This window comes from Micromys minutus, assembly GCF_963924665.1.
Source record: "Micromys minutus genome assembly, chromosome: 2".
In the NCBI taxonomy this organism is placed as follows: domain Eukaryota; kingdom Metazoa; phylum Chordata; class Mammalia; order Rodentia; family Muridae; genus Micromys; species Micromys minutus.
Window position 1 is genome coordinate 29,970,130 of NC_137971.1, and position 12,040 is coordinate 29,982,169.

The 12,040-nt window shown below is 33.8% G+C and overlaps 1 protein-coding gene across 2 annotated transcripts in view; it reads left to right on the forward strand.

Annotated features, from left to right (window-relative positions):
- The window catches only part of BRD10 (bromodomain containing 10), a 74,608-nt gene that overhangs the window by 11,932 nt on the left and 50,636 nt on the right, over window positions 1-12,040 (forward strand). The window contains exon 2 of one of the 2 annotated variants that reach the window (XM_080911725.1): window positions 7,990-8,190. The exons of the other annotated variant lie outside the window; for it this stretch is intronic. Within the exon in view, the coding sequence (XP_080767851.1) occupies window positions 7,990-8,190 (201 nt within the window). The remainder of the gene's footprint in view (window positions 1-7,989; window positions 8,191-12,040) is intronic. 2 annotated transcript variants of the gene reach the window in all.

Genomic DNA, 12,040 nt, shown 5'->3' on the forward strand with positions numbered 1-12,040 from the left:
TCTAAGTGGGTTTCTGGTATCCACACTTGGGTCTTCTTTCTTGTTAAGTTTCCTATGGTCTGTGAGTTGTATTGTGGGTATTTATTTCATTGTACAAAGCTCAAAATGTATGCTTTAAAAAACTTATAGTGGTCTGTCTTCAATTGTGGGTAGTATTTTTATTGATCTGCTGTTTCAATAAATATCTAAGGCCTAGAAATGTTTAACTTGAAGGGTCTCTGCAGTTAGGTCCTACTGAAGTTTTCTTTGGCTTATACTAAAGATAAAGGCCTTCTTTCTCAATCCTTGGCTTTTACTTTGTTCTTTCTCAGTCGATTGGGAAAAATTAAAGAGTTTAGGTCACTTACCAATTAAATTTTTGGTCTCTGTTTTTGCAATTTAAGTTACTCCTTAACTCATCTTTCAGTATTCTTTTGCTGGCTTTTCCTTCATCTGTAGGTAGTTCCTGCAATTGCGCCTTTAGAACTTCTATTTCTGCATTTATTCTTCTAGATACATTATTCATTCCCATGGCTTTACTTGCCAAAATATTTCCAGGTCAGTATTTTAAGCCCTCTCTCTCTTAAAAAAATAACTTATTTCTGTCCATAGAACTTGTTTTTTCCTTTTTAGTTTTTATAGAGACAGGATTTCTCTGTATAGCCCTGGCTGTCCAGGAACTCACTCTGTAAATCAGGCTGGCCTCAAACTCAGAGATCTACCTGACTGGTTCAGAGTGCTGAGATTAAAGGTGTGTGTCAAAACTTCCCAGCAGAACATTTCTAATTAGTTAAATAACTGCTACCTCAGAAGTATTATCTATTTCTAGCCCAGATCTTGGTTTTTAATTTTGACTTTTACAATTCTTTTAGGTTTTTGTTGGTATTGTCACTATTGTTTCAACCTTGCTATATTAATCATCTTTGATATTTATACATTTAATTCCATATACACAAACTGTCATGTTCCTTGCTGAATCTTTATTGTTTAGTAGATATCTGAATGAATTTGAATTATACAAATGGATATTCCCTCTCTACTTTTCTATCCCAAAAAGTTTCAATTATGTTGAGTTACAGTTAATGGCTTAAGAAAAGAGTGACTAGATGCTAGAGATCTAACATGAGTAAAGTAAGGACTGGGACGTATTTTAATGTCCTAACAAGAAGATTGGGAAGAATGACTCAGTGAAGTATGTACAGGCAGTTGCCATGTTAGACTGCAGTGTGAATCAAAGGACTAGCAGTTTAGGTTCAGATATTTTCAAGGGGAATGGCTGTTTTTAATCTGACTTGGACATGGTTTTATGCTAAAGGAATGCTCAGGAGAATTCATGAAATAGTAATATTGAAATATTTGAATTTTCAATATTTCAATTGAAATATTGAATAGTCTTAGTTTTTCAAAAGTTGAAATTAATGGATATCTTACTAAGTTGTAGTGGGTGATAGGTTGAAGCTTTTGCATATGATGGTATTAGACATGGCTGTTATGGAGGCCAAGAGAGGATGTTAACTACTTTCAAAGAAGTGGTCTTTGTCTAGGTTGAATCCATTTGTTCATAACTAAAAAATAAACTACAAGGCTTTGATTTCGATAATCATGCTTAGTAGTAGAAGAATATGAGCAGAGGGACTTTAGGCTAAGATGTAAAAGAAACTAAATACATGGGAAATACATGGGAAGGGAGAGAAGAAAATTTGTTAATGTATTTTGAGTTTCATCTTATTTATGACTAATGAAAAGAAGCTGAATTCTGTTAGAGCAAAATACAAGTTTTCTGGGGGAGCTGAGGATTTTAAGGGGAGTAAGAATAATAACTGAGGGAACAAAGGGAAGGAACAATAGGAAAAGTCTAGTTATGATTAGTTCTTTCTTACAGATGATTTTTTCTTCTGAAAAAAAATCTTGGATATCAAGTAGCTTAAAGATGAAAGTCTCCAAACTTTAAAAAAATTAGTATATATTATTTGTGAAAATGATTGGTTTCACCAAAACATTGTCAGGCTACTAAATTTTTATAAACTGATCTTTGAAAGAGGGAAAAGAACTAGTATGTGTACTATAGTTTGTATTTATAAATTGCAAGTAAGCATTTCTTCAGGCAGTAATTGTACAAAAATTATTTTTTATGAAAGCATTGTGATTTGTTTGTCAAGGTTTGGTTTAATATTGCCTGTTAAGATATTTGAAGCTTCTTTTATGCTAGGTTTATTTGGATATGTGGTTTTAGTGAACAGTGCAGCTCAGAACTTAAAAAGATGCATACATTTAGATGGAAGAAGTACACACCGGCCGCAATGCCTATATCGCTTATCTATCAAATGTGCTTTAGTTTTTGTTGAAGTCCCTAGTAAAATTTCTTTCTTTTCTAATTTCATTCAGTTGGTCTTGAAAACTAATACTCAGGTTGTGCTTTGCTGTTAGTCATCATGTGCTCCTCCAAATGCATTCTCCACCCTTGTATACTCTGCTCTGTGCCCCAGGAGGCTGATTTCTAAGGACTGCATCAACTGGTCTGCCTTGTCCCCTGACTTCTGATTGGGTTCAGCCAACGGAAGGCACTGACAAGAGGACCAAGAGGTAGGAGTATTTACTTTAACATCTTCCTCTTTCCTGGCCTTGAGGCTGTAACTGTGCTCAGTCGTTGTGTGGCGCTCTTCTTTAATTACAATTCTCTTGGTCTGATAACTACTCCCCATTCCCTTTTCTTCCTCTCTTAGGCTTAGAGTAGGAATAACTCCTTGTTGCGGATCCCAGAATACTTCATCATCTCTTCCTAAATTATCTTAGCCTTGCCTGCACATTTGTAAATAGTCCCTGCATTAAGCAACACTCACTGTCTTTTACATGTTCTTTCTTACTATAGGATCCTGGATAATAGTTATAATTGTATTTTAACATTCATTAAATGAATGAGTTAACAAAGTGAAACTTTTTTTACTTAGAATATTAAACAGATTAGATAATTTTATTTCCAAATTATAATTATGCGCTCTCTCATGTGCATTGTTCCCAACCCCTGTGTGTGTGTGTTTGTGTGTGTGTGTGTGTGTGTGTGTGTGTGTGTGTGTGTGTGTGTGTGTGAGAGAGAGAGAGAGAGAGAGAGAGAGAGAGAGAGAGAGAGAGAGAGAGAGATTGAACCGGGGCCTTGTGTATGGTAAATATATTCTCTACTTTTGAGCTGTTTGTCCATACAAATAATTGTAATACTAATGGAATGCACATTGCTTTTAGTAATATCTAAAAACCCTCAATAATGGAAGCATTTCTTTTTTTTTTCTTTCCTTAAACTTTATTTTAAAAAACAAAGATAAAAGAAAAAATTTAAACATTTTTGAATAAATGTATACAAATACAATTGTGTCAGTGCTTGGCTTTTTTTTTCTTTTTTTTTTTTAAGGTTTGATACTCTGCATTAAGGTCTTACTAGTTACAATGAGCAGAAAGTACATGTAAAACAGGATGTAACCCGGAATTAGTCAACGTTTTCTTGGTGTGTAAGGATTGAGCATGACGGGGTTTTTTTGTTTTTTTTGTTTGTTTGTTTGTTTGTTTGTTTTGTTTTCTTTTCTTTTCTTTTCTTTTTTTTCTTGAACTTCATACAGTCTGTGAGTTGTTTCTGGGGCAGTCCAAGCCTCTGGGGTTAGCATCCCAATATCAGTGACTACATATTATGTCTGTTCTTTTGTGACTGGGGGAAGCATTTCTAAATATCTGTTTTTAATAGGTATCAAATAAATAGCAAGTATATTTTATATTTTATATCAGTTTTAAGTATTAATTATTTAACAGCAAATTGCTTCATGATAATACTTGTTTTAATCATTGTGAGTAGAATTTAGTCTCTAAATCCTGAAATTCAGAATGTATTAGCATAGGCATTTTATGTTTTAAAGGAAGAAAAAGAGAAATGATGGTTAAAAACTCAATGAGTCAACTATAATTGCTAAAGTTTTGTATATTGTTGGCATATTATTTTCATTATTTTCAAACCACTGTCATACTAATTTCATGAAATAATTTTCCTCATAGGAAGAAAATAGCTTTTTTTTTTTTTAAAGGGAAGAGTTAGTTTAATGTATTTATGTGGTTCTTGATCATGTGACAGTTCCTGTTTAGAGGTGAGGGGAAATTTATTTATCTTAAATTATAGGATCTTATTCTCTAATAAATAAAAACCAAATAACATGTTTACTCAGGACATGTGGACAAATATACATGGATTGGAGTTTAAATGTTTAAATATATTTATAACTGAAAATGTGAAACAGCTTGGTTTGTATCCTTTCAAAGATATTTAAACATGCATGCACCCATATATACATAAATGTGTATATATATAAACAACATGTGTCTACTGTATTTTGGGGTCAGAAAGTACAGCCAATAAGGAGAGAAAAGTCCCTTCTATTCCTGGACCTTTCCTTCTAGTTGGGTATATATAAGTTTTTTTAAAAATTCATTTTATTTTATGTACATTGGTATTTTGACTTCATGTGTGTCTGTATCAGGGTGTCAGATCCTCTGGAACTGGAGTTACAGACAGTTGTGAACTGCCACATGGGTGCTGGGAATTCAACCCTACCCTCTGCAAGAACAGCCAGTGCTCTTAGCCACTGAACCATCTCTCCAGCCTCAATAGATATTTTTGTAATTGAAAATGTTTTTTATAAATATATTTTGATCATGTTTTTCTTCTTCCCAGATCCTCTCCTCTTCCCTGTGCACCCAATTTTATGTTTTCCTCCTTCCTTTCTTTTTAACAAACAAAATCAAGAAACTCACACACAGAACTCACCCAAATACGGAAACCAAATATATGAGCAAAAGACCAGTAATACAGAAAATGCCCAAAGCAAGTTAAGACAAAAAAAAGTGTACAAAAATGCCATTGAGTTTTTTTGTATGTGTATTGGCCAACTACTCTTGGGTACAGGGCCTGCTCTGAAGTGATGACAGGTGCCAGTTGCAATTCTTGCTGAGGCCTGCAAGCCAGTTTCTAAATTCTCCCTCAGTGCTTGGACCCTGTTTGAGCTGAGCCTGTATGAGCCTTGTGAGTGCTGCCGCAATCTCTGTGAGTTCATATGCGCTTTGGTCCTGCTGTGTCTGGAAGACAACTGTTTCCTGGGAGTCATCCATCAACTCCTGCTTTTAGTCTTTCTGCCTCCTATTTTGCATAGATCCCTGAGTTTTGCCAGGGGTGGGGGTGTAGATAGTTATTAAGTAAATACTATTTAACACTGTGTTGATAAGTAACTTAAAGACAAAGAAAGCAGTATAAGATCATAGAGCAATAGGGGAGGTGTTATTAAACATCACAATTAGAAACCCTTTCAGATTTGGTGGCATCTAAAAGATGATTGAAATGAGAGACATACACATGGACATCTAGGAAAGAATATTTTTATGGAGGAGGAATGGGACGCAAAGGTTCTAGGGAAGTAGGTATGATGGTGTGCTTGAGAATAAATGGGAGACTTTGGCTGGCATGCAGAGAACAAAGACTTAGAAAAGCAGGAAGGGTGGCCTTATGGAGAGAAGGACCAACCATATTATACTAGGTCTTACAGATAATAAGAACATCAGACGTGTTCTAAGTATGCCTGGAAGATTGGGAGGAGACAGCAAAGTAATGACATACTCCAACTCACTTTTAAAAGTGTTGTGCAGGTTTCTGTATCGATAGAACAGAATGAAAGGAAAAAAACCTTGTCATGAAGCATTTGTAGTAATCTAGGTTAAGAAATTGAACTCATATATAAATAAGCATACATACTTCAAGATGTCATTTATTTGTGATGTTTGTAGATTAAATTATTTTGATCAAAAACTTTTTTACACTTGTGAGTGCATATACAAGCACCTGGTCCTCTCAGATGCATTGGTTCTAAAGTATGTTAACTAATGTAATCTGGGCCATGGAGGTGACTCAGCAGGTAAAGGTCCTTGCTGCCAAGACTGATAGTCAGAGTTCACTCCTTGGAACTTCCATATGGAAGGAGAGAACCAACTTTCAGTTGTCCTCTCTGACCTTCATGCCTGTGTGCGAGCATGCAAGTGCACACACACACACACACACACACAAAATACATAAATGTAAAATTCTGTTAAAAGGTAGAAAGAATGTACTGACACTTAAAAGCAATATTCTTATCTCTACAGGCATACAAACAATGAATATAAATTTTTAAATTAAAATATTAATTTTTTAAAAAAAGATAAGTGCCTGAAATAGCAAACCAGATTAGCTCAAACTCTCCATTAGGAAACTAATGTTCTTGTCCTGTATAAAGCTAAATTAGTTAGTGATATCTCCATGTAACAAAAGACACTAGTACAATAATTCAATAGAATCTATCATGAGATCTAAATGCCAGTGAATGTAAGATTGATGTTATTCTAATTTATAGTCATAAATCAATGTGGACACTGTTTAAGAAGGGTGGGGCTTTAATTATACCTCATTATGTATACCTCATTGTGTAAAAGTGTATGCTGAACTGACCTTTTTGACAGTTTTTAGGAAAGCAAGGAAATACAACTATTGCCAGCATTTAATTCATATGAGTTCTTTTTTGTGTGTCTTGTTGCTTAAAGAGGAATATGGTTTATTAAGGTAAAGTAAAAACACTCAAGAATGGGAGGAGCTCCAAGATAGGAATATCCCTTATAAATTATTCCATAGTATTTTGAGTGATTTTGAGTACCTGAGTGATATGCCTAAGTACTGACTTAAGTTTGCCATTGTAGAAATAGCATATGTGAAAGTTTTAGAGGCTTTGGCATACACTACAAAGGTAGAAGAGACATTTTATATGAACTTTTAAATTTTTTTATTTTTTTGCTTGCTTACTTACTTGTGACAGAACTTCTCTGTGTGGCCCTGGTCATCCTGGAACTCACTCTGTAGACCAGGGTGGCCTCAGCTTCAGAATATGCCTGCCTTTGCTTAAGTGCTAGGATTAAAGGCATGTACCACCACCACCAGGCCTGAACTTTTTTTTAATAATTACTGTTTATATAATAAATGCAGTCCTAAAAACCAGTAGTTGGAATGACCTTTAAAACTTTGCAATATCAGTATAATGGTTTTTTTTTTTTTTCAGGATAAATATGTTCTTATTGACTTCTTTTAGCAGTATTATAGATTAATCTTAGGGTTATAACAGTTGCTACCTTGAACTACATCCTTAGGTCCATTGTAAATGTTTTTAGTCATTTAGATACATTAAGATGATTTATGAACAATTAAGTGAACTGCTGAGATACTATTTTTAAGCATTAGACCAGTGTCTCAATGAATTAATAAAAGTATAAAAGACACGTTTGCATTGAGATTGAAAAGGAACTCTAGAGTTATAAACTCTTTTTACAGTTGAGTCAGAAGTCAGGTTTTGTTACATTGTTCATTCATATTTCTATTAATATTTCTTTTCATTAGTATTGATAAGTAATTAATATTAAAGAATTAGTTACATCACTTTGTAAAAACACATTAGAATGAACCTCTAATTCATCTATTCATGATCTATTACTGCTAGGCAACTGTTTTCCTTCGGCCTTATAATTTCTTATTCTCAGCCTATATAATATAATTGCTATGTATTGTAATACTGCACTTGTTAATAATTTCCCCAAAGTATTTATGTATCAAAAATCTTCTTTCTCAAAATGTTTTTAGATCATTGTACACTTTCTCATACATTAATAAACAATATATCTATTTCAAACAAAACTTTCTACTAAACAATTAGTGTTTTAGTCCTCAGTTTGAAAGCTTCAGGCTTATACTTTTTAAATGTAGAAGACATACTGTCCCTCAGTGGATTTTGTATGAAAGAGTTAGAATCTTGTATGGACAAGATAAAACTCAAACATGGCAAATAAAGGTTTGACTAAATATTTTGTATGTAAACAGAAAAGAAATTCTACTTAAGGTACTAGTTGAAAGGGTGTATTGCTTATCCAGAAGATTTGACCTTGTGAATTGACTTATTCTTCTCCAAGGCACTTGAGAGAAAAGACAACGATAGCAGTTACATCTAGAGGCTATTATGGATTGGAGGAGGAGAAGGGAACTGCATGTACTTCAACAAGGCGTCGGTCAACACCTCGAAGTTTGGCAGGTTTGACAAGTGGAGTTTTTGAGTCTATAATGGTTCAAGTTTTGAGACAGGAAGAACAGCTGAGAGCAAAAGAAGAAAAAAGGTAAATGTTAAAATATTAAATGTTCAGATTTACAAGAATTACTTTTAAAAGAATAGCTTTATTTATATGCTGATATCACATTTTGGTCCCATTTTAGTAGGATTATGTATTTAGTAGTAGTGCACTGTCAACAAAATATGAATTGTTAATGGATCACAGTGAAATTTGTTTTAAAGTATAGTTTTAAATTGAAAAACAATTATTTTGACACTGTACAAAAATAGTTTTTAGAAAAGATTTTCTACTTTTCTAGAAATCTTCTCAGGGGAACTTTAAAGTGCAGAAGTTTTCCTATAGACAGGTATTTTTAGAATGGAATCACACCTTGAAGTTACTGTCAACTCCAGAAGTCACGGAGTTTAAGAATGACATGGGCTGGGATAACAGGGCAGGAGTTAAAAGTTCTCACTGATCCAGCAGAGGACCTGGGTGGTAGCTCACAGCCCTCTCTAATTGCAGGGAAGGTACCAGGCATACACATAATACACAGACATAAAACACCCATACACATAAAATAAAAAATTAAAATGTAAAAAATAGAATGGCATAAATCTACCTTTACCATTTTTCTTTATTTATTAACTTCTTGGATAACTGCTTTTTTTTTTTTTTTTTTTAAAGACTCTTCAGGAAGGAGTTTTGTACTCAATTAGTGGGTACCTTTTCGTGTCAAGGAGCATAGAGTGATTTCTGTAATTGAGTAGAGATTTTATATCAAATCAAATCTCAAAACTATACTAGGAATATTTGCTGAAATAGGATTTGCTAGTGTTAGTTGAAGGACGCTTATACCATTTTGTTGCTCTTATACTAATAAATGTAACTTGCTTTAATTGTAGGGATAACTACAATTAAACTCACTCATGATACTTTCAGCAGTCTTAACTGTTTTTTTAGCAGTGATTCATTTTGGACACAACTGTGGATACATTTCCCACACTTATACAGAGCTCCAAAGTTTTTCTGCTATAGGAAATGGGGATTTTTAGAATTAAAATTAATTTGACAGTAGTGCATAATTGGCTGGAATGGAGTAACCAAAAAAAAAAAAAAAAAAAAGGCAGGCTGGTGGAAGACAATATCTACATTACTAGTTACAAAGAACAGAGAGTAAAGCAATTGCTCTGAGAAGGCCTACCAGATCTACCTTCCTTGATAGAAGTAGAGCAAGGGCATAGCTGGGTGTGGTAGCACATGCCTTTAATTCCAGGACTCAGGACTCAGGCAGGTGACTCTCTGTGAGTTTAAGGCCAGCCATACACAGTAGGAATGATACTAGACTAACAAGGAAGAAAACTTTGAGTGTATTGTTTACTGTAGAAGAAGGCTTAACTCTCGACATGTGTGTCAATTTGTATCCTGAGTCACAGAAAATAAAGTAGTTTGCCCAAAGTCGCATAGTTTCTGTGTTCCTAAGCAGTACACCACTCTGTGATTTGCAAAAGGTCAGAATAGCAAAGAAACTGTAAGTTTGAAAATGAGAAGAAACAGAGAACTTACTAAAAATAAAGGTATTGAGATGAGTACATTTAAACATCCAAGTATGAATGTATAGTGAGAAGCTAGAAATAGTCCCAAACCATCTTTTCTTTCGGTCTTAATCGTATTTATGTGTACTCTTGCCACAAATAAGCAGAGGAGAATAAGCCATTGCAGAACATTGTTCTCAAAATGTCCCATGTACCACCAGACCCAACTCCCATATGTTTTCTTATTTAATTGTAAGAATTCTTTATATACAAAAAATACAAGTTATCTGCCAGACAAATATAACTGGCAGATGCCTCTTAAAAACTGTGGCTTTCTGTTTTCAGTGTATATTAAGAAAGTTTTACCTATGACATTCAGTTGGTCTTTTAAAAATTTACACTTATTGTGAACTGTATACAAAACCATAGACATAACTGGGGTTATGAAATTTTTTACTCCAGAAATTTCTAGGTTTCCATTTTTATGATTATATTTGTTACATAATTGAACTTAAAATTTTGTGTGTAGTGTGAGAAAAGTATAAAACTAATTTTTTTTCATACCAGTAACCAGTTTTGCCAATATCATTCATTGGGGACAAACAAAAGCCAACCTATCATTTTCCACTGCATTTTTTATTCATTTTTATTGAAATTAATTGAACAATTATTTGTGGGTCAGTCTGAATTCACTTATATATAAATACATTTAATCTATTTTTGCTTAATTTTATGACTACTTGATACTGTTGCTGAGTACTATTTGAATTCAGCTTTATATAGTAAGCTTTAATATTAGGTAATGTGAGTCTTCCAACTGTATTTTTTATTTTCACATTGTCTATTATGATCTTTACCTTTCTGTGTAGTTTAAGAATATTGTAAGTTCCTATACAAAAAATATAAGTCTGAGGGGATTTTGATTAATATTGCACAGATATTACTGATTAATTTTTGGTTATTGTTTTTTTCTAATTTCTCTGTGTAATGTTTTATATTATAAGCCATTTTAACTTGTAACTATGTAAAAATTTGTAATTATGTAGTGTAGTGACCTTTTGTCTATTTCCTAATTCTATCAGATTGTGCTTCATCTAGTGTAAAATGTTACTACATACTTGTAATTTTAATTATAAAAATTAACTCAATTTTGCACAAACTAGCTGAGCATGGTGGTATACATGTATAGTCGCAGCACTTGGGAGGAGCTGATAGGAAGATCAGGAGTTCAAGTCATCCTTGGCTTCACTGGGAGTTTGAGGGTCAGCATTGTCTATGTTGGTCTGTGTTATGATCCTGTCCCATTAAACCAAATTATAGTTTTAATGCAACAGGTAAAGTGCTTGCTGGTGAAACATTAGGACCTGATTTGATCCCTACTACCTGCATAACCTGGGCATGGCAGTACACATCCAGTTCTAGGAGGCAGGAGCAGGAGGATCCCACAGCTGTGCTGCCCACTCAGTTTAAGCAATTGGTGAGCTCCAAGCTCAGTGGGAGACTCTGCTTCAGAAAGATAAGTTGAAAAGTAAGAGAGAAAGACACATGATACCAGTCTCTAATTTCACCAAGTACATACTCCCCTGCACACATATTCACATATGCATGCATGCACACATGCAGACACACACACACACACACACACACACACACACACGAGTTTTTAATTTTTAAAAAGAAAAATAAGAAAGAAAAATTGTATTATACTAGCAGACTATATTGACTTTAGTGATAGTGTATATTGTTAGCTGCTTGGGTTGATATCAACAAAAAACTTAGTAAAACGTGTACTAAGGTAGAATATTAGTTTTTCACTAATATTTTATGTTTTTATTCAGTAAGAGACCCTTTCTCTTATGAGGTGAAGTACCTAGTGTGATGGCATATGCTTTTAGTTCCAGTACTTGGAAAGCAGAGACAGGAGGATCTCTGAGTTCCAGCCCACCCTGTTCTACATAGAGTTCAAAGACAGCAGGACTTCATAGTAAGACCCTATATTAGACATATCAAACAAACACACAAAACCAAAACAACAGAATAAGATAGAGCACAGTAGAAGACAGTCAACATTAACTTTGCCTTCACAATTCCACAGGCGTATAACATACACACAAAATAAAATACATTGTACATATTAATTGATCAGTTTGGTTTTTTAGTATTTCATTGAATACTATAGCATATATGTCCATTGAGAATGTTGCTCTGTAGTTTTCTTTTTTGTTGTTGTCTTTTTATTAGTTTTGATATCAGAATAAAACTGGCTTTGTAAAAATTAATTTGGAAACATTTCTTCCCTGCTGCTTTATGAAATCATTTGAGGGAGTAGTTCCTGGTACTCAGGAAGAAGTTATGAGAAACTTTTGAAAGTGTGACATCTC